Source organism: Leiobunum rupestre, chromosome 10 (assembly GCF_980474605.1).
Source record: "Leiobunum rupestre chromosome 10, qqLeiRupe1.1.hap1, whole genome shotgun sequence".
Taxonomy (NCBI): Eukaryota; Metazoa; Arthropoda; class Arachnida; order Opiliones; family Sclerosomatidae; genus Leiobunum; species Leiobunum rupestre.
The window spans coordinates 26340138-26361048 of NC_143393.1; the positions used below are offsets into that span (position 1 = coordinate 26340138).

The 20911-nt window shown below is 41.3% G+C and overlaps 1 protein-coding gene across 4 annotated transcripts; it reads left to right on the forward strand.

Moving 5' to 3' along the window:
- Positions 1–552: 552 nt before the first annotated feature.
- LOC149925254 (uncharacterized) lies at positions 553–20259 on the forward strand. 4 transcript variants are annotated; one of them, XR_016477121.1, is made up of 15 exons: positions 555–1085; positions 4752–4914; positions 6387–6416; positions 6962–7305; positions 7367–7550; positions 9604–9795; positions 9865–10023; positions 11424–11582; positions 11650–11988; positions 12525–12656; positions 12723–13758; positions 13820–13899; positions 15565–15982; positions 18391–18630; positions 18696–20259. XR_016477121.1 is itself a non-coding variant. In XM_090162000.1 (14 exons), exons 2-13 carry the CDS (start codon positions 4817–4819, stop codon positions 16034–16036), a joined length of 3225 nt encoding a protein of 1074 aa, XP_090018126.1. In that variant the 5' UTR covers positions 553–1085; positions 4752–4816; the 3' UTR covers positions 16037–16051; positions 18391–18520. The 4 variants fall into 4 exon arrangements, 3 of the variants coding, with proteins under 3 accessions (XP_090018126.1, XP_090018124.1, XP_090018125.1); XM_090162000.1 differs by lacking the exon at positions 18696–20259 and having other exon boundaries at positions 553–1085; positions 15565–16051; positions 18391–18520; XM_090161998.1 differs by having other exon boundaries at positions 18391–20259.
- The last annotated feature ends 652 nt before the right edge of the window (positions 20260–20911 follow it).

Below are 20911 nucleotides of genomic sequence, written 5' to 3' on the forward strand. Positions count from 1 at the left end.
AAACACCTCGAGGGCCTTTAAACTACTTTGCTGGTGTTTTAAAAAGTGGTCCTGCGATGGTCACGTGGTGTTTGATGAGTCATTACATTTGTATATTTAACGCTCACGACGTCAGTATTTAGGAAGTACAGAAACCAATTTTGTTTTTAACGGAATTATCGTAATTTAGGTCTATTTTGTACCACAATAATTGTTATTTCAAAAAAATAAAATAACGTTATTTTTATACACTGATAACCGTTTCATCAGAGAAGGAAATGAGTGAAATACGCATTCCATCTTTATCAATTTTTGTTTTTCTATACGCGTTGTTAGTGGCGCTGGGTGAAAAACAGTATCAGATAAAATTGTGTACAAACGAAAGTTTAAGCGTGAAATTTTCGATTAAATTTTAAATAATTTCGAAATGGTCTATGAACTACTTTCAATTTCATTTTATTTAAAATATTGCCACGGTTAAAATATTTCTCGGAATTCACGGTTTTTTTATCCCCCCCCCCCCTCCACCTGGTTTCGAATTTGCCCCCTTTCGTGATTTGCTTCCCCCCTCACCGCCCGCCGATCCGCTGTAACGTAAAGTGGCGGCAGAAGCCTTTATACAATGGCGGATGACAGGTGATTGCGCTCGCTCGCTAGCTTCTCTTCTCTCTTTCAGAAATAACTGTCGCGGATGACTTCGGTGTTTCCGCTAAGGCCTAGATTTAATTCCGCGAGTTTGATCTCTCCCGCCGACGGGCCGGAACGAGCTTTTATTCGTGGCTTTATCGCGTCACGAACGCGTTTTGTCGGCGTAGACGCGAAAATGAGCTAAGCCTCGGCTGTGAAACGGAGGGAAGAGTATTAGGATCCGCCGAAGATGCCGCAGTCTGGTCGGCCGCTCCGCGAGTCTCCCTCGCCTCTTTTCTCTATATTCTCCTCGACTCTTCTATTTATTGGCTTATGAAAATAATCGATTCCTCGCGATATCGTATTTTCCAAATCATCTTCCGAACTCTCCTTCGAAAGCTGTGCCGAAATCCGTTCGCGTAACGTTCACTCTACTTCAAACCTTTCAGGATTATTCCGATAATTTAGAGGAAATTTAGGTAAGTTTTAAAATTTGGATTTTTATCGAGTTGTTTTCGTTCATTTCTCAAAACGACCTAGTTTTGACGGTTAATTTAATTCCACGAAACGAAATGTAAAAAAACAGCCAATTTCCAAGGACCTGGTAATAATGTAGTTCGCGCTTTTACACTCGACTGACTTTAACGATATAAACAAACTAGGTGTCAGCAATTTTTATTTAATTTATACGCGTCTTTTGTACGGTATATTAAAAATATCGGGTCGCTTTATTTTAACGTAATAAGCGATTGACCTTTGAACTTTCGGGACTGTCGCCCACCATAGATACCCCCTCTCAATTTCTTTTGGTCAGTGGCCTTATCCTTCCTAGAAAAAGATAGTCCATTTCTAGGGGCGGGTGCTGCTTTTCCAAAATAAATCGATCTGGTCTTTTTCAAGACAACGGACTCAAAACTACTTGACAGTTTGTAACACTGGCTTGAAAAGGGTAAAGGTTGCGTAGTTATTTTTACTCTCCCCCTCCTCCGGTTACGAGGTATAGTTAGGTTAGGTTTGTTAGAGTTGGCAAATGAGCAAAAAGAAATCGTTAAATCCTTGACCTAGGCATTGAGCGATCAACCACTACGGTGCAGTTTTTAGACGTTGAGGCGTCGATCACCCTCGTAGAGATAACTCAGTTTCCATTTTACAGTCGTCTAAATGATTCGCATTTCGTAGAATTTTTCAATAATTTCCCTGGGTTATATTTAATGCCAAATTCCTATTTTCTTAAATCGGTCATTGAAATTGAAATGTATCTTTAAAAATTTAGTTCCGTTAAATATAATTTGTTTTGACTATGACTGGTACGTAAAAATAGGTTGTATAGTAATCGTTGTCACCGTTTTAATCATATCAATGATTATGTTACGGCTCGTGACGAAAAAATCCCCATTAAATTGGAGCTAAATTCAATGTCATATTTCGAGGTTGAATATTGCCCGTGGTAGCTGTCTTCTCCCTGAACAACTGTGTGCGGCGGGTCGAACACTTCTACAGGCGCTATGGTTGATTTTTGATCTACTACTAATTTCCTTTGTCTACACTATTAAATTAATTAATTTAACCCTACGATTCTAAGTAAAATACTAGGTATCCTGAATGTTTTCGACGAAATGTAATTATTTGTTATTTTGAAAAATCCAATTTTCGTGTGAATTATTTTTTCTGAAATTTTTAAATTAAAGTTCTGCTACGGCATGGTTTGAATAATTTTATTTATTTATAATAAAACTCTCGGGAGCTTTCGGACCGTGGTGTACATTATACTTATTAAATTCGAGAGATTTCCTCGCATCCAGTTCGCGATAAACATTCGAAATTTCCCAGTATCGTGTAAATATTTAATTTACGAATAAAAGTAGCTTTACATTTCCACGCGGATATTACTCGGGGTCAAAGCGAATAGAAAACAACAAGATATTTTTGCGAGCAATCGAAATGGAAAGATAGTTTCCCGAAGCGTAGTAACACGTTCTTAGTTAATAGCCATAGATTTCCTGAACCCAGCTTGCCCTCGATATAAATTCTACGTTAAACCGTTAAACCATCACTTCGTACTTGAGGCGAAGGCGGGGAATTGCTCAATCCGTCGCGTGGCGACGTGTCAGGTGATACGATATAATTCAATCCCTATATATATCTACTAGACATACAAAGCTCTCTCTCTCTCTCTCTCTCTCTATCTCCCCCCTGGAGAAATAGAACAATCTACGTTTGAGCCTTGGTAAGGCTAACCAGTGTGGGTGGTAAAGGGTGCTTGCGTCACTAGATTGTCCCTTTAACGACGAGGGGGGAATGAAAATGAAAGGGGGGATCATGCGCCGTCCAAACCGCCGCGAGAGTAAATCGATTTTTTCCCAGAAATGGCGTACCACGCGTTCTGATGATACTTTCGCGTCCCCCCCCCCCCTACCGACACTCGCGAATTTAGCCGCCCCCCCCCTTTTATACTACGTTAATAACGAGTCGTCAAAGAGGGGGGGGGGGGACTGAAAATGGGGGTTTGTTTGAGATTTGGCGGTCGCTTCCGTCGGGGTTGGGGACACGCCCCCGCTCGCTCCGCCGCCCCGAAAGACTCGGCGGCGTCTGACGTTTTTTGCCAGCCGATTTCAGCCGAACCGCCGCCCGCCGACGAATTTCGATACCCACGGACCGAGGCTTAGCGTGTAGTCTACATTGTTATTTTCCCTCTTTGGAACTATTAACTCGTCTCGGGTCTATTCGGCGTCGCTTTGACGGTGAACTCGATATTCCCGGAGAGTCCGAAATACCTGTGCCGTCCGCTCATTTGCACGTTTTATTACAACGATTTTTGGGGTCTTTTCGTGATAAATGTAAGAGGCAAAGGCTTAATGAATAAGTGTAATGCAATGTACCGGTTTTGCGGTGCCGCCCACTTTTATACGATAGGAATATTTTAATATAATTGGTCTTAATGCGTTTTTTTGTGTCGTGTATTTTTTGTTGTTTTGACTGTATTTTTACTGTTATCGTTTATAATCGTCGATTGAAAACGATAAAAAAATTACGGACATAATGTTGCAAATCGTTTTCATTTTCATTAGAAATCAGTGTTAACCACTGAGGTAGAATAAATCCAAATCCGCCTTCCAGGACCTACCGTTTCGCGGGACAGCATTTGTTGAGTTGAAGAATTAGGCCTAGTAAATTTATTTAATCAAATCGTGTTAGCGCCATCTATCGTGTTATTGGGAAACTAAACCTTAATATATTTTGCAAAAGTGTCTGCTTATAGAAACAGATGGCGCCGAAATTGAAACTTAAGCCTAATTCTCCTACTCGTGACCCCCACACCCAAATTTGTTTGGAACTCTAGCAGTGGCGTAGTCCGGGGGGGGGGGGGGTCGTACTTACAAATATGTTTATTTTTTTATTTTCTTCAATCGTGTCCCCCCCCCCCCCCCGAAACAAAATCCTGGCTACGCCACTGATCTCTAGTTCATATTCCACTCATTGGTGTTAACGCAAGTTGTTTTGAAGTTAAATTATCGAATGATCTTGCAATATTAATTTCTAAGGGTATTACATCATTGACTAAAATTGTCCAATTTTCAAATATAACACGCTGTTTAAAAAAAATCGAATATTTCTGACGTTTATTGGAAAATTGAGCGTGTTTTCCGAAGCGCGTCGGGCGACGCTCCCGTGTTATTGTCTGGAAGGGGCGAGGCGGCTTACCCTCGATACTTCCGGGAGCTGCGGTTTGGTCTCCTTCTCTTATAGAAGAAATAGACTTAATTTCTTTTTCAAAATGTAATTAAAATTTATTTACCTTAATGACGCGTCAATTATTCATAAATTTATAAATACCATTATCTGTTTTTAATTTTAAGCGTATCAAATAATTGATTTACAAGTTAATTTATTATTTTTATTTTATTTATATCATCTATCGCGTAAACCTGCCTCGCTATGTCAGGTGTGATAAAAAAAAGTACTTGTACGATTTCTGTTCGACGTTACGAAGCAAAACTCACGTGTTTTATCAACGTTGCCATGTTTGTAAGCCTGATTCCGCGTAACCTTGAAGGCCTTTCTTCACACGCGACGATGCGTTATTTACGGATATTTCACCGACTATTATATTATTTAAATTTCTAATAATTGGTAATTCGTTTTAGGGAGTCGAAAATGAAGCTAACGTAGTTGGGAAGGCTTGCAATTTAGTTCCGGAACTATCCGCAAGATGGCAGCCGGCTCTATCAATGTTGAAAGTCCCATTCAGGAGCCCGCTAAGTCGAATGTTATGAACAGTAGCACGGACAGGGAAGACTTTTTCACCAGGTAATGTCATTCATTTTCAAATGAAATCTATCTCCGGAGTCATTTAGTTACGATATATTGCGGATTAAAACCGACATTTTCCGAAGAAAATATTTTACACGAGTAACGCCATTAGAGATTAAATTTTAAATAATCGAAATCTCGCTAGAGGGCGCCAACAGTGTTGAAACGTAGCAAATTTGAAATATAGCTAAAAACCATGAAAAATATAAAATTTTTTCTTTAGTATTATCTCTTTGTGCAAAGATAAGAATATATTTTTGCAGTGGTAACACCATTATAAATCCTATTTTAAATAAACGAAATCTCACTAGATGGCGCCAACAGTGTTGAAACGTAGCAAATTTGAAATATAGCTAAAAACCATGAAAAATATAAATTTTTTCATTAGTATTATCAGTGTTGAAACGTAGAAATTTTAAAATAGCTAAGAACCACCAAAAATATATATATATATATTTTTTTTAGTATTTATCTCTTTATGCAATGATAAGAATATATTTTTACAGGAGTAACGCCATTAGAGGCTCAATTTTAATTAAACGCAATCTTAATAGATGGCGCTAACAGTCTCGAAACGTAAAAATTTTACAGCGAAAAAATATTTTTTTTTGTGTTTCTATTTTATGTCAACTTCAATTTATTGTCTTAAAGACCTCGCTTAAAGAAAATATAACCCTAGCGACAGTCAAAAACGTGGTAGAAAATTGCAGTTTTCCATTCTGCTGGGAGGTGTTTAGAAATACCTTAATTAAATATTCATCTCTTTCGATCCATCCAAAAAATTAAATTGGCGCCATCTAGTATAAATAAAAATAATAAAATCCAACCTCTAATGGATTTGCTTTTAATGTTTGTTTCCATGTAAGCAATTCTTTAAACAATCTATTGATAGGTTTGTCAGTTATTTAAAAGTTTGCTAGTAAAAAAATTCGTTTATAATCGAGCCAATTTTAATTTGGTGTAATTTTGGACGCCGTTAAAAAACCATTAATTTCGTGGTCGTATTGACAAATCTCAATGAAAATCAACGTACGTACAATACAAACAGAACTGTAGAACTAGATACGGTAGTCGTATAACGGATTGGAATGTGAATCGAAACAGGTGCGTGTCACTTCACTATCTCTGTTTCCAGTACGCGTTTAACTTACGTGGAATACGAATTCTTCAGTTAGTTTACAATTTCGCGGAAACAAAACGGATTGTTTTCTTAAGATCATGTGTTTTCTCTCTTGTCTTTTCCATGGGTACTGGCATTTTTCTATAATTACTATTTTTTTTTAAATATCTTTCTAATTTCCATATTGAATTTCTCCTGTTTTTTCCCCGAAAATCTTGGAATTCTAAAAATGTTTCTCTATTTTTCTCTCTTTTTCTGTCCTTCCCCCCGTTCCTTCCCTCCTTTTCTTCTATTTCTTATAACGAAAATCATCTTCGTCGAATGTAAATGAAATTTAATTTCCTAACAGCACGGATCGCGAGGAAGTATTTGAGAAAGGGTACGTGACCCTCCCCTCCCACTTCCCCACCTTTATTGCCCATCCCGCCCATGCTACGTCACAATAACACCTACGTAAGCATGGTTGCACGCTTGCCTGTGTTTTTATACCTTTAATCTGACAATATTTGAATGGAAGATAAACAACTATTAAAAAATATACTTTTATTATATTTTAATATTAACATTTACCATTTAGTTAATTTGGGTGATGTCGAAAGTTTGTAGTACTGTAGTGGCTGATCTATTTTAATCCTAATTTCAAAACTCGCTTTTGGCGCAAGATAATTAATCGCTTAATTGTAATTCCAAATAGTAATTATTTACAATAACGTAAAAACAATGATTGCGCTTGAGACGTATGATTGCTCTTGATGTACGAACCCGCACTAAATCCCAACTATTCAAAAACTTTGTTGACGACCTCTAAAATGCAAGCTAATCTGTCGCCGCTACGTGGTTATTATTAGGCAATCTCGCGATCTGAGAGACTAACATCTTGCTAACAAGCGGTCCTTCCCTGCTATTCCTTCGTTGTACCCGTAGAATGCTTTGTATTCAAGAAGAATTGAGTCAACTAAGTCTGGAATGCAATCGGCCCAAGTCGCCGAATTGCCCGTCGGTGGCTCGACCCCTCAGCAGCCCGTTGCCGGCCGCCTCGATGCCCATCCGAACCCCTTCGAACCACAGCCTGAACGGGTCGCTCTCCGAGAACGGGCTCAGCAACGGCAAGGAGTTCGAAGTGGGCTACAGCGGTTTCGGGACCTCCATGGTCGGAGGTTTCAGCATGGGTGGTTCCGGTAGATCAGCCGGATGGTTCGACGGCCTTTGGGGCTGCTTGCGGCCCGTCTGGAGTATGTTGGGCAAAGGCGCCCAAACTGAAAACAGAGGTACGCCCGGTTGGTTGGATGGCGTTGTACGACTTTAACATTTTCGTTATTAATTGCTTAGACGATTGGGAAATACCGTTTGAGAACATCCGAGAGCTGCAGTGGCTGGGCAGCGGGGCTCAGGGGGCGGTTTTCGTCGGCCGCTTGAACAACGAATTGGTGGCGGTCAAAAAGGTCCGAGAAAAGTCCGAAACGGACGTCCGGCATCTGAGGAAGCTCAACCATCCTAACGTTATCGCTTTCAAGTAGGTTCTTAGAGATTTATACCTTTTAAACCACGTTGAATCGTTGTTATTGAAAGGGGTGGCCAGCCGCGCACTTCGACAATAGGTCCATTGTGCAAACGTTGCAACATAAGTAACATAATAACTATAAGAATGACAGTTACTGTTGTTTTAATGCTAATTTCCTGACCGAACCTTTTTTCGACACTGACATTCTCGCTAAGATCCGACTTGAACTAGCACTCGAATTGAGTAGCGTGGTAGTTGTATATTTAGACACTAGGGGTCTCTGTGCTGAGAACTAAAGCTAGATTGCGCAATAGCTCTTAAAATCAGTTCTGTTATGGTTTTTCCTAATTGACATACATATTGTTATTATGTTACTTATGGTTGAATGTATGACTTTTCGATTTAAAACTCGATCGATGACTTGTGCCTAATGTGGTGCCTTGGGTAAAGTCGCTCGATGACTTGGGCCTAAGGTGGTGCCTTGGGTAAAGTCGCTCGATGACTTGGGCCTAAGGTGGTGCCTTGAGTAAAGTCGCTCGATGACTTGGGCCTAAGGTGGTGCCTTGAGTAAAGTCGCTCGATGACTTGGGCCTAAGGTGGTGCCTTGAGTAAAGTCGCTCGATGACTTGTGCCTAACGTGGTGCCTTGGGTAAAGTCGCTCGATGACTTGGGCCTAAGGTGGTGCCTTGAGTAAAGTCGCTCGATGACTTGGGCCTAAGGTGGTGCCTTGGGTAAAGTCGCTCGATGACTTGGGCCTAAGGTGGTGCCTTGGGTAAAGTCGCTCGATGACTTGGGCCTAAGGTGGTGCCTTGGGTAAAGTCGCTCGATGACTTGGGCCTAAGGTGGTGCCTTGGGTAAAGTCGCTCGATGACTTGGGCCTAAGGTGGTGCCTTGGGTAAAGTCGCTCGATGACTTGGGCCTAAGGTGGTGCCTTGAGTAAAGTCGCTCGATGACTTGGGCCTAAGGTGGTGCCTTGAGTAAAGTCGCTCGATGACTTGGGCCTAAGGTGGTGCCTTGGGTAAAGTCGCTCGATGACTTGGGCCTAAGGTGGTGCCTTGGGTAAAGTCGCTCGATGACTTGGGCCTAAGGTGGTGCCTTGAGTAAAGTCGCTCGATGACTTGTGCCTAACGTGGTGCCTTGGGTAAAGTCGCTCGATGACTTGGGCCTAAGGTGGTGCCTTGAGTAAAGTCGCTCGATGACTTGGGCCTAAGGTGGTGCCTTGGGTAAAGTCGCTCGATGACTTGGGCCTAAGGTGGTGCCTTGGGTAAAGTCGCTCGATGACTTGGGCCTAAGGTGGTGCCTTGGGTAAAGTCGCTCGATGACTTGGGCCTAAGGTGGTGCCTTGGGTAAAGTCGCTCGATGACTTGGGCCTAAGGTGGTGCCTTGGGTAAAGTCGCTCGATGACTTGGGCCTAAGGTGGTGCCTTGAGTAAAGTCGCTCGATGACTTGGGCCTAAGGTGGTGCCTTGGGTAAAGTCGCTCGATGACTTGGGCCTAAGGTGGTGCCTTGGGTAAAGTCGCTCGATGACTTGGGCCTAAGGTGGTGCCTTGAGTAAAGTCGCTCGATGACTTGGGCCTAAGGTGGTGCCTTGAGTAAAGTCGCTCGATGACTTGGGCCTAAGGTGGTGCCTTGAGTAAAGTCGCTCGATGACTTGTGCCTAACGTGGTGCCTTGGGTAAAGTCGCTCGATGACTTGGGCCTAACGTGGTGCCTTGGGTAAAGTCGCTCGATGACTTGTGCCTAACGTGGTGCCTTGTGTAAAGTCGCTCGATGACTTGTGCCTAACGTGGTGCCTTGGGTAAAGTCGCTCGATGACTTGTGCCTAACGTGGTGCCTTCGATAAAGTCGCTCGATGATTTGTGCCTAAGGTGGTGAAGGTGGTGCCTTGGATATCAGCCTAGCTGTTTATTATTATATTCAAAATCATTGGCTAGCCGCCGTCGCGAGCAAAAATCTGGGCTGTAAGCCACACCCACTAGAACCATCGTTAAACATTCCAAGTGTATACTTCTATAAATTCCTGATTTTACGAATGAGCACTAATGTTACATCATTGTTCGATAAAGGGGCGTTTGCACCCAGTCTCCGTGCTATTGCATCGTCATGGAGTTTTGTCCTTACGGTCAATTGTACGAGGTACTCAAGAAAGGTCGGGAGATTCCGCCAGCCACTGTCGTCCAGTGGAGCAAAGAGATTGCCTCCGGGATGCACTATCTTCACTCGCATAAAATCATACACAGAGATCTCAAATCGCCCAAGTAAGATGCTTATAATTAGGAATACGCGGTGGAAAGGCCAAACTCAATTCTATACCAATTTCCAAACAGCGTTCTAATCAGCCACAATGACGTCTTGAAAATATCCGATTTCGGAACTTCGAGGCAGTGGAACGACATTAGCACCAAAATGTCTTTCGCTGGGACAGTCGCTTGGATGGCCCCCGAAGTTATACGCAACGAACCTTGCAACGAAAAAGTTGACATCTGGTGAGTGAATTTACAATAGACGCTTCAATAAATCATCCTCCCTGCAAATCGCCAAGAAGTAATATTTCCGAGAGCCAGGACCCGCAAGTCACTGTTTATACAGGGTGTTTCAAAAGGTGATGCAAACATTTGAAGGAGTTGTAGGGGGTGAGTTGAGAAGTATGCCTGTTTTTCCCCCATTTCCCTACGATGAGTAGGCTGCAACATGGACTAATTAATGTATACACAGGGACGGTCCGCATAGGAAATTTAGCGGCTAGCGATTGCTAAATGTGCCCTCGAGCGGCGATTGTGCGAACTAACGACAAACTGAGTCAAGGGGGATGGAAACGGGAGGAAATGTTTAAGGAAACAAAAAAAAGCAGTCGCCTTGCCGGCGATGTTGTAAGCTCCACGTGCGTTTGGTAAATGAATTCATTTATATTAACAATTAAATTGATTGATATTAATTTTTCGGCCCATACATTCGAGACGTTATTCTGAATTTCTCCAGACAAAAAGAAGATTAAAAAAGTGGATTTAAGTGATTCCGATAATGGTAAATCAAAGATATTTTTGGACAAGGCTTAGAAAAAGATGAACAGGAAAGGTATAAAGAAATCTTTCGTGTGTTCTTTATGACAATACTTCGAATCACTTTTACACGAAGGGTAAACACACAGCTTTTTTCTCATAATTAATTTGTAAAACTACTTAAATAAATTAAAGCTCCTAAATCATACACCTTATTCAAATGAACGAAAAAAACGTTTGTTTTTCAAATCATAAGCAGACGCCAACATCGATAGACTCCAAGACTTGCAGATAGAGGGCAGCATCGTTTTTCCGTTTGATGACGTTTTGACTCGGCTAACTTTGCTTAAGGGGGGAGGAAAAGAGGGAACAGCATTAACAAGACTTAGTCGCCGATTTTATGAGAGAGTAGCGTTGTGCGGACCGTCCCTGTGTATACATTAATTAGTCCATGGCTGCAACAAGCGCAAAACCAAGCAGCAGGGACTTCAAAAACGTTTACTTTTTTACGCGGGTTACCTCGATTTGTTTACAAAGCCTTTTTTATCTATCACACAAACCCAAACCTGAATGTTCGCATTTCCCTGCTGCTTGGTTTTGCGCTTGTTGCAGCCTACTTCCAGGGGCTAGTAAGCCACACTTTGAAGCTCTCTGGCGCTCTTTTAACTCATCGTAGGAAAATGGGGAAAAACAGGCATACTTCTCAACTCACCCCCTACAACTCCTTCAAAATTTTGCATCATCTTTTGAAACACCCTGTATAAACAGTGAATTGCAGGTCCTGGCTCTCGGAAATATTACTTCTTGGCGATTTCTTGGGAGGATGATGCCTATTGGTCTAAGAACGTGATTAAGAATTTAGCGACTAAGTTAGTCAATGTTTTTAGGTCATTCGGGGTAGTATTATGGGAACTACTCACTTCCGAAGTACCCTATAAAGACGTGGACTCGTCAGCCATCATTTGGGGAGTGGGTAACAACAGTCTTCACCTACCGGTACCAAATACTTGCCCGGAAGGTTTCAAGCTACTTATGAAGCAGTGCTGGTAGGTTTCGTGACGAGATGAAGAATCACGGTCGAGTGGTAAATGTTTTTGGTGATTATTTTCCCAGGAGTGCCAAGCCCCGCAATAGGCCGTCGTTCAGGCATATCTTGATGCATTTGGACATCGCCGCTGTCGAGATTCTGAGCACTCCTCGAGAAAGGTACTTCAAGACGCAGGCCACTTGGAAGGAGGAAATTCAGGAGTACATGCAGAACATAAAAAGGGAGGAGCGCAGTCACGTGCCTCAGATCGAGGAAGATCTGGTCAAACGGAGGAAGGAGGAACTCAGACACGCCCAGGACATCCGGGAGCACTACGAGAGGAAGCTGGAGAGGGCCAATAACCTGTACATGGATCTGATGGCCTGCATGCTCCAACTCGAACACAGGGAGAAGGAAGTCGTCAAGTAAGTCGCGATTACGTTTACAAGGAGACTACCCGAGGTGGTTATCACTGATTTTGTTGAAACTCGGGTGTTAGGTAGACCGTATGTTAGTATGAAAATTGCCAAAGGGAAAAGTTGCAATGGGCTTTAGTTTTCCCATGGCAACCGAAAATGTTTTTGATCTCTCAAAACGAAAAATCTCCATTTAAAAAAGCATGGGATTTTCTCGGTTTCACAGGGTACTTAAAAAAATTAAATTTTCAACACTTACCCAAAAAAGATGAATTTGGGTAAATTTGATCAAGGATTTTGGGTAAAATTGATCAATTTTGGTTAAATTTTAATAAAGCTTGGGTAAATGAGAAAACTCATGCTTTTTTAAATGGAGAGATCAGTAACATTTTCGGTTGCCATATGAAAACTAATTCCCTTGGGCAATTTTCATACTACCATAAGGTCTATCTAACCCCCGAGTTTCAACAGAATCGGTTATAACCACCTCGGGTTGTCTCCTTGTTAGGGTCGGCGTACTCAAGACACGTTTCTTCTGTCGTTAGGAGGGAACAAAACTTGCAGATCTGTTCGACTGGGTACAAACCGTACCGAAAACGATTAGTGAGGCCTCTTTTGAAAGCCCACGAGCGGTTCAATAAGAAAAAGTCTTACAAATCTCAATCTGAACAAACCAGGTATGATTTTACGTCTTACAACGTGAATAATCGAATATTTCGCTTCAACCACCTTTGTCCTTGTAGCCCCGAAAGTCCCCAAAAAGGCTATTCATTCGCGGAAAACATCCGCAACTTCCCACCGGTGGCTGGAGGTTTACCGGTGACTCTGGTTACTAACGTTCCTACTACTTTAGCCCCGAACGGCGCGGTGACGCCCCCTATCACGCCCACGTCGGTCATCTCGAACATTTGCGCGGGAGGCACGCCCCCTTTGTCGACTAGCAATAGTCACAACAACAGTAAGAGCCGCATCCGCCGAAGCCGCCATCACCGGCGCTCGGGCAGCGGCTCCGGGAACTACAGCAACGTTGTGTCCTCCTCGGGGAACCCGTGTTCACCCTGCAACAGCCCCTGCCACGAAAGGCGCAAGTGCAGTGGCTCCTGTTCCCTGGTGGACAGCGAGACCCAAACGGACAGTTGCGAACTGATGAGCGAAGCCGATTTGACGAGTCCCGGACATTTGGGCAACGGCAGCCCTTCGACTTTGTCCTTGAGGATTCCCTCGGTTTCGGAGACCGCCTCGACGGCCACCGTGGTTCCTCGGGAACAGTCTCCTCCGGAAAGGATCCCCGCGCAACGGGACTGCTGGAAATGCGGCAGTACGGACGATAAGCACCTCTTGAACTCGTGTCTGGTGGACGACGACAACGACAAGTCGCGGTTCTTGCACTCCCCCGAGGACATCAACTCCAACCGGAGCCGCAAACCTTCGGACCCTTCCTCGGAGTGCGTCAATAACGAGTCGGGCTCCATTTCGAACGGCAACGAACGCGTCAACGGGCAACTGAACGGCGGCGGCAGCTGTTCCGCTTCCTCACCCAAGACTCTGGGAGTCGTCAGTAACGACGCCCAAAACGATCGCCAGATGTCACTGAACACCACCTCGTCAGGCTCCGCCGTCACTTCCTCTCCTGGTCTCGTCTACGGAAGGAAAAGAGTGATGACGGACAGCGACGAGTCGCCCACCAGGATGCATCCTCCGACCATTCCTCCCACTTCCGGTTTTGGTAGTCGAAGGTTTCAAATGAGCAGTTGCGATAGTATTACCCAAAGTTCGCAGGTTGGTAAAATCGTTATCTTTCGGACTTAATTGGCAACATTTAAATTGATTAAATACGCAGGATCACGACTTTTCCACGTCGGAAGAAGAGGGTGATCTCTACGATAGTGATAGAAGAGATTTCATGCTTGTTAACCAAAGGTAAATTTAAGTTGCTCAAACATACTGTAACATCATCATCAAGAACTAAATATTTTTTATATAAGTAATTATTTTCCACACAAAATACTTCTATTTTAATTTTCACCCTGATTCCGTGCCCTAACGTATACCAAAACGTGGGTGTCCGCCATTTCCGGCATTAGTTTGGCCAGATTTTAAATATGAGTTCGAAGCCCTTTCCATTTAACGGTGAATTTTTTAAAACCAATTTTTGCATAAAATGAAGAAACCAACAAGGTCACCTTAGCTACTTACAAAAGAACCGACCTTCTGGCTGGTCATTGGTTAATTTTTCTTACTACAATTAAATGCAAAGAAGATACAGGATGTCTGATTTTGCTCTGACATCGCAATTATTAGAGTATACGTATGACGTAGGGAACATTCTAATTTGTAATTTTCAGAAAATTCTAAAATGATTTTCATGTTTTTCTAAAATTTATTTTTGATCGGTAGCTGATAGAGGAAATCCTTCAATGATAAAGTTGCAGAGCAAACTTGAAAATGTACAAATAAAGTTAATTCGGTCATCAAAAATAACAAGTCGTTCATAGGAGGAAATAGCTTTTCCGGCTCTGCAAGAAAACGCATTTTAAGTAAAACACAAATGTACCAAAGATTGATTCAATCAAAACAAAAAAACACATACATAAATTACAGGTGGTTTTTAGTTTGTTCTAGACTGACTAGATTATATCACGGTTGGTCGCGTTTGGGACAACGTTCAGATTTTTTAGTATTTAAAACGACAACTTCATAATGTAAAACATTATCAGCCTGCGTTAATGGTTTAATTGTTTTACGGCGAAGTGAATTGGAACCCTACAAGAGTAAGTCACTTATTTAGTTACCATAACACCGTACTGTTCGAGATTTCAACAACCATGGAGATGTCAATCCCAAGTTCCGTGGAGTAGGTCGTCAAAACATCGACATGGAAAATAATGTCCCGGCCTACTTCATTGCTTACCCTCGATGCAGTATCAGCGACTCTTCACCAAGAATTTCTCGATGGCGATAAGGAACGTCGTTATGACTTGTGTAACTGAGCATCATGTGTGAAGAAAAGCCGGATTTTCTTAGTCTACTCTTGGGGTCCGATGAATATTCGTTTTCCACCACATGTGGGATGTGGTTAATCCTCACTGGGAATTCGCTCACCATCATAAAGTTCAATTTCGACTTAACCTATGGGTGGGTCTAGTCGGCGATCGACTGATCGACCCCTTTTTTGCCACATCGTCTGAACAGGCAGTACAATTTGGAGCTCTTACAGAACGAAGTAGCGAATGCTTTGGACGAAATTCCTCTGGCCGATTACCACCGGCTGCGTTTTCAGCATGACGGTGCGCCATCGCATCAACCTCAAGCTGTTGTAGCTCGTTTAATCGCTGATTTCCTTCAGCGATGGATTTTAAGGAACAATCAAATTTGATGGACTTTCAAGATCATCATAAATATCACCGCTCGACATTTTCCTCTGGGGCTTATCAAGGAGCACGTTTACCATACGCCTATTACGACCCTCGCAGAACTGCGTTAAAGAATTAAGTTTTCCCCAATATAGAATTACTCACTCTGTCTAGAACATGTGGATCAGATTTAAGCTTTTTCTAAACCACGGGTTTTTTGGTCCACCAACAGAAACTTGTCACGAATCCAGAAGCACTTCAGCGGTCAGTCAATTTCGACCCTGAGTTCGGAGGGAGTCTTGTCCGAGGAGGAGGGAGTGGACGATTTCGAGGAGAACACGTCGGAGCGCAGTCGGCAAACCTCAAACGAGCTACTGTCCAGCAATTCCAACCCGGACATTCCTCGCAGTCTGGACGCTTTGGCCAAACTAAACCTGGGTGGTCAATCCTTGCAAATCGCTTCCTCATCCACCCCGGCCAACCTGGACCAGCGTGATAATTGCGTCTCGGGTACTGGTAAAGTACTCGGGGGTATTGGCGTCGGTGGTCAACAAGATCCCACTAAAAGGCACACCATCCCTGGTGGCGTCAAAGGCGGTTTACCAGCTTCCATTCTGAAGGAGAAGGCGGGTATCGAGCGCCTCAGACAGGTTAGACACGGTTCATCCTTCAATTTGCTTTTTGGCTGTTGTAACTGCTTGTAAGCGAGAGTGAATTTGGTAAAGCTATTTATTCTTTTGGTTTGCTTAAAAGAAATCTTTCATTCGCTAGATTATCGTTAATGGCACTGTTAAGAATTTAGAAGCTTCCTTTGAAGTTTAAAACAAGGGGCTGATCACTTGCCTCAACCAGGAATCCATACCTCTACTGAATGCTTATCCTGCCGTATCCATTGAGTTGGGAATATTAATCTAGAGGTGCAATCAAAACGTCGGATTTCAGTATTTCGCGAAACAAGTTTTTAAAAATAAGAATACTGCCGTCTGCTCCCAAATGACGAGAAACCTTTATCATTCTACCCGTGGCGCCGTCTGTCTCTCAATGGTTCGTTCAAATAAGACGTGTTTTCCGGCCAAAATATTTTTTTTTTCAAAAATAATGGATGGCGCCACGGGTCATATGATAACGTTTTCTCGTCATTTTAGAGGAGACGGCACATTCGTAATTTTCAAAAACTTGTTTCGCGGGGAGCAGATTTGATTGGATCTCTAGATTAATATTCCCAACTCAATGGCCGTATCTCGTATGGTAAGATCACGCGGACGGCTTTGACCTCGCCTAGGAGATAAAAAAATCCCCTCTGCACGCGCTCTCACGTTGTTGTTTGTTAAGTTAACATAGTGACGTCAAAAAAAAACCGTCAGCCACATCGATACGAAAATCTGCCACGACAAGCATTCCAAGTAGAGGTATGGCCGCCTGAAGTTATTAGCTCCTTGGTTTGAACAGAGTATGCTCAAATCACTAACGAGTTCATAAATATGCAAATTTTGAAAACCATATTAGTGTCTGCATTGTGCAGACACGAGGCTATATGTAGGAATTCATATTTGTCAAATCATTTACTCTTAAAAAAGGATTCTGTATAGAAGCATGAGTAGCGTGCCGTTAAACATTGTTTTGTAAACCCTAGCGAAAAAAATTACTTCTGAAAGCTAGAAGATTGTCAATTAGCCACTGGGGTGGGGTATATTCGCGACCGAAAACTATTCCTACGCCCCCTTTGGTTCTCAATTGAAACCTAGACAGGGTTGCCACGGTACCTGGAATTCCTGGAAAAGTCAGGGAATTTGGATATGGGTATAAAAATCAGGGAAAGTCGGGGAATTTTAAAAAGTAGTCTAAAAATCAGGGAAATGTCAGGGAATTTCATTTCGGTTGCAAATAGGACACTTTTACTAAAATATAGGTTAAAAAATACAAAATCTTGGCACAAAATAAGTCCTGAGATGGTCAGGGAAAACCTGGAAAAGTCGGGGAATTTGAAAGTGAAAAAACTGTGGCAAGTTGGCAACCCTGCTAAATAGGTAACGGCTAAAGCAGACGCTATTAGTTTTTCCTCATCGTTATTCGTAAATTTGACTTTATTAAAATGCAAGTATCATTATTAATATAATTTTGGCATCGTTTGCTTATATTGATAAGTTTATTTAAAGAAAACGTTCTTGTGACTTTTTAATGTGTCTGTAGCAGACGCTAGATCATAGGTATTAATATTAATTTAATTATAATCATTCAATAATAAAATGGGTAATATTCTACGATTTCAGACTTTTCAAAATTAACAACGTGTCAAGGGGTTAAAAAATAATATTAATAATTTAATCATTTTATCTGCAGGTTTTTTCCCGCATTTTACTTTTCTTTAGCGTCAGCTTCCGCTAGATGGCTACACTTGGTTGAGTTTTCGGTTTAACTACTCCTTCATGCCAGTGATGCCAGATCGAGGGAAATTTGGACCTTGAAAATTCAGGAAATCTTGGGAAATTTGACTTGGGGATGATTTTAAGGCGAAGCTATTAAATATTCACAAGATCTGACCAAATCGATTAAATATGAAAATATAATAAAATTAGCCACTGATAGTATTAGCCTCCAATCTGGTTTTGTTATTTTATTTAAGCCTTCGTTAAAGATCTAAACTTAAAGATTAAACAATATTAGAGATTAATTATGGTTAATATAGTTCGATATTAATAATATAGATGGCGCTTTATTTTATATTATAGGGACTTACAGGGATAGTTTTTTTGAAAACCATGTAAACTACTTTTTCCTAGGGTTAATTATGTAATTTGAATTTAAATCTGAATGTGTAGAATATTTTGAAACACTTGGGAATTTTTGGCCTGGAAAAAGGAAATTTTCACGTCGTTTACGGGAAATTTCATTTTCGCGATCTGGCATCACTGCTTCATGCTTTGATTGGAATGTATGTCCCGCGCATGGCCGCAACGTTTTATACCTAGTTACTCCTCCTTCTGTACAGCATCCTCGTATACTTAGTGACGTATCGAAGGCATGCTTTTTCAAATTAATTTAATTGAATTTCCCGCAGAGTCAACTTCCGGTCATCCCAGACTCGTACCCGTCGCCCACGATGTCGGCCGCTTCCTCCGAATCCGACGACATTTCGGACTTGACCATAGCTCCGGTCAAAACCGCAACTCAAAAGACCGCGACTGAAGCCACGGAAACTACCGTGTGGTAAATAATTATTGATGGTGCAAAAAAAAACCAGAAACTAAAACCGGAAACAACAACTCGAGAAAGAGACAAACGTAACCACGCCGTGGCGGTAATGAACTTATGATATACTCATTTTCCAAAGTTCATAGAACATTTTACTCTTTATCTAAATAGTTTAAAAATCGAAAAAGTAGTTAAAAATGACTGCCGCCGTTACCAAGTTTTATTTATCCATTTCCGCTAGGGGAAAAATAACACGAGTTTTCCTATACGCTCAATGTTGTGAGAAAAAAAAAACACTTTTAAGATTATTTTTGCCATATTTTGAAGTACTTGTAGTGATAAAATCGTGGAAAATATCGAGAAGTTACATTGTATTTAAAAATTTAGAGAAATTATCCCATTTCTCTTTAGTTTTAAATATAAACCTTACCTTGTACATAAAAATATATATTTTTATTGGTTTATTTATACCATAATCGTTACATTCCATCGCGTATTTTGTTACGTTAATTACATTCCATTACTTTATCGTTTTAAGAAACATTTGTTTTACAATTATTTTATTTGTTAATTTAAATTGTTTTTATTGACATTAGAGCGATTCCGCCCATTTTAGTTCGAGGTAGCATTTAGACGATTATCCTTTATTTTATCATCTAAGCGTTAGACCAAATAAGCATCTGGCAAATTATGGCCAATCGCGTTTAGGCCAAATAAGCATCTGGCAAATTCTGGCCAATGAAATTGTCTGAACGTTAGGCCAAATAAGCATCTGGCAATTTCTTGTTAGTGAAATTGTCTGAATTTCCATAAGCCCCATCGCCCCCTTTTTTCTTACTCTCCTTACATTCCAAATCTTACCCTATAAATAGCCTAAAACCTAGCTAATAAAAATGGTAACAGATACCGGTATCTATATGCTAATTGTCATACTAAAAGCATACTAATATTTCTAAACAGAGGCAGAAGACATAATTCACGAGTTAGGTTTATTACCCGTACGATTAAAAATTTATTTCCCAAAATAAAATATTAAAACGAAATAAAATTTTATTTCTATAAGAAACATTTATTAAAGATAAATTTTAGGTTTACTGTTTCCACAATAACAACGTTCACTTAATGAAATATTCACTGTCCCGATGTAGAGGATAAAATATATATAACAAAAACAGTGTACTTACTGTAAACTAAATCGATTTTACGCAAAGTATAAAAATATATTACGAAAGATTATGTCGTAAAAAATGAAGTAAAAAGTAGTTTAACGGGAAAAATACGTAAATTTTATTTGCAACCTTCTATATAAAAAAAATTAAACTGATTTTTACGGGGTTCACTACCGAAAGTATTGAAAACTATATAAAAAGTATTTGTTTCTTAATGTATAGCTTTGTAAATAGAAAGAGAAAATGGAAAAAAATGTACAGTTTTCATCAATATTCAATACCGAAGCCATAAAAAACGCAATTTTTTTTATTTTTTAAGTTTTTTGTTATTGTTTTTATATGTAGTCCAAAATACTTAGGAACCAAATCCTTCAAGCGATAAAAAAAGTTTCATTTTCAGTGAAATATTTTAAAAGTGAGATTTTTTCGTCATTTTGACGAAATGAAAAACAAAATATGGTTTTCGTTCCTTTGATACGATTTTGAAATTATTGTAAAATGTGTAGCTTTTCCTACCCCCTCTCTCCACTGTTGTTCCGAAGAAAATAAATATTGAAAAAAACTTTTAACTAATTTCAGTTTTAATATAATTAAAGTGAACAGTCAAAATGTCGAAATCTTGAATAGTCGCTTCATTCCAACACAGATGGCGCGAGGTGTAAATAGTCGTGATTCCGACGGCGGGGCTTCGGCAGCTCTCTTAACCCAAAGTCGACCCCCGATCGCTACTGCTACAATTAATACCTCCACTCTGTTCCGCCGCTTTACTCCTCCATTTTACTCCTCCATTTTACTAATCCGCTTTACTCCTCCATTTTACTCCGCCGCTTTACTCCCCCGCTTTACTCCTCCGCTTTACTCCTCCGCTTTACTCCGCCGCTTTACTCCGCCGCTTTAATCCCCCGCTTTACTCCCCCGCTTTACTCCCCCGCTTTACTCCCCCGCTTTACTCCCCCGCTTTACTCCCCCGCTTTACTCCTCCGCTTTACTCCTCCGCTTTACTCCGCCGTTTTACTCCCCCACTTTACTCCTCCGCTTTACTCCTCCGCTTTACTCCTCCGCTTTACTCCTCCGCTTTACTCCGCCGTTTTACTCCCCCACTTTACTCCCCCACTTTACTCCCCCGCTTTACTCCTCCGCTTTACTCCTCCGCTTTGCTCCTCCGTTTTACTCCTCCGCTTTACTCCTCCGCTTTACTCCTCCGCTTTACTCCTCCGC

Excerpts from the sequence above, each read along its gene's own strand:
- LOC149925254 (XM_090161998.1), top strand. The coding sequence starts at position 4,817 with ATGGCAGCCGGCTCTATCAATGTTGAAAGTCCCATTCAGGAGCCCGCT. Across the intron at positions 10,024-11,423 it reads AACGAAAAAGTTGACATCTG|GTCATTCGGGGTAGTATTAT; the intron begins GTGAGTGAATTT and ends CAATGTTTTTAG. Across the intron at positions 11,583-11,649 it reads CTACTTATGAAGCAGTGCTG|GAGTGCCAAGCCCCGCAATA; the intron begins GTAGGTTTCGTG and ends TTATTTTCCCAG.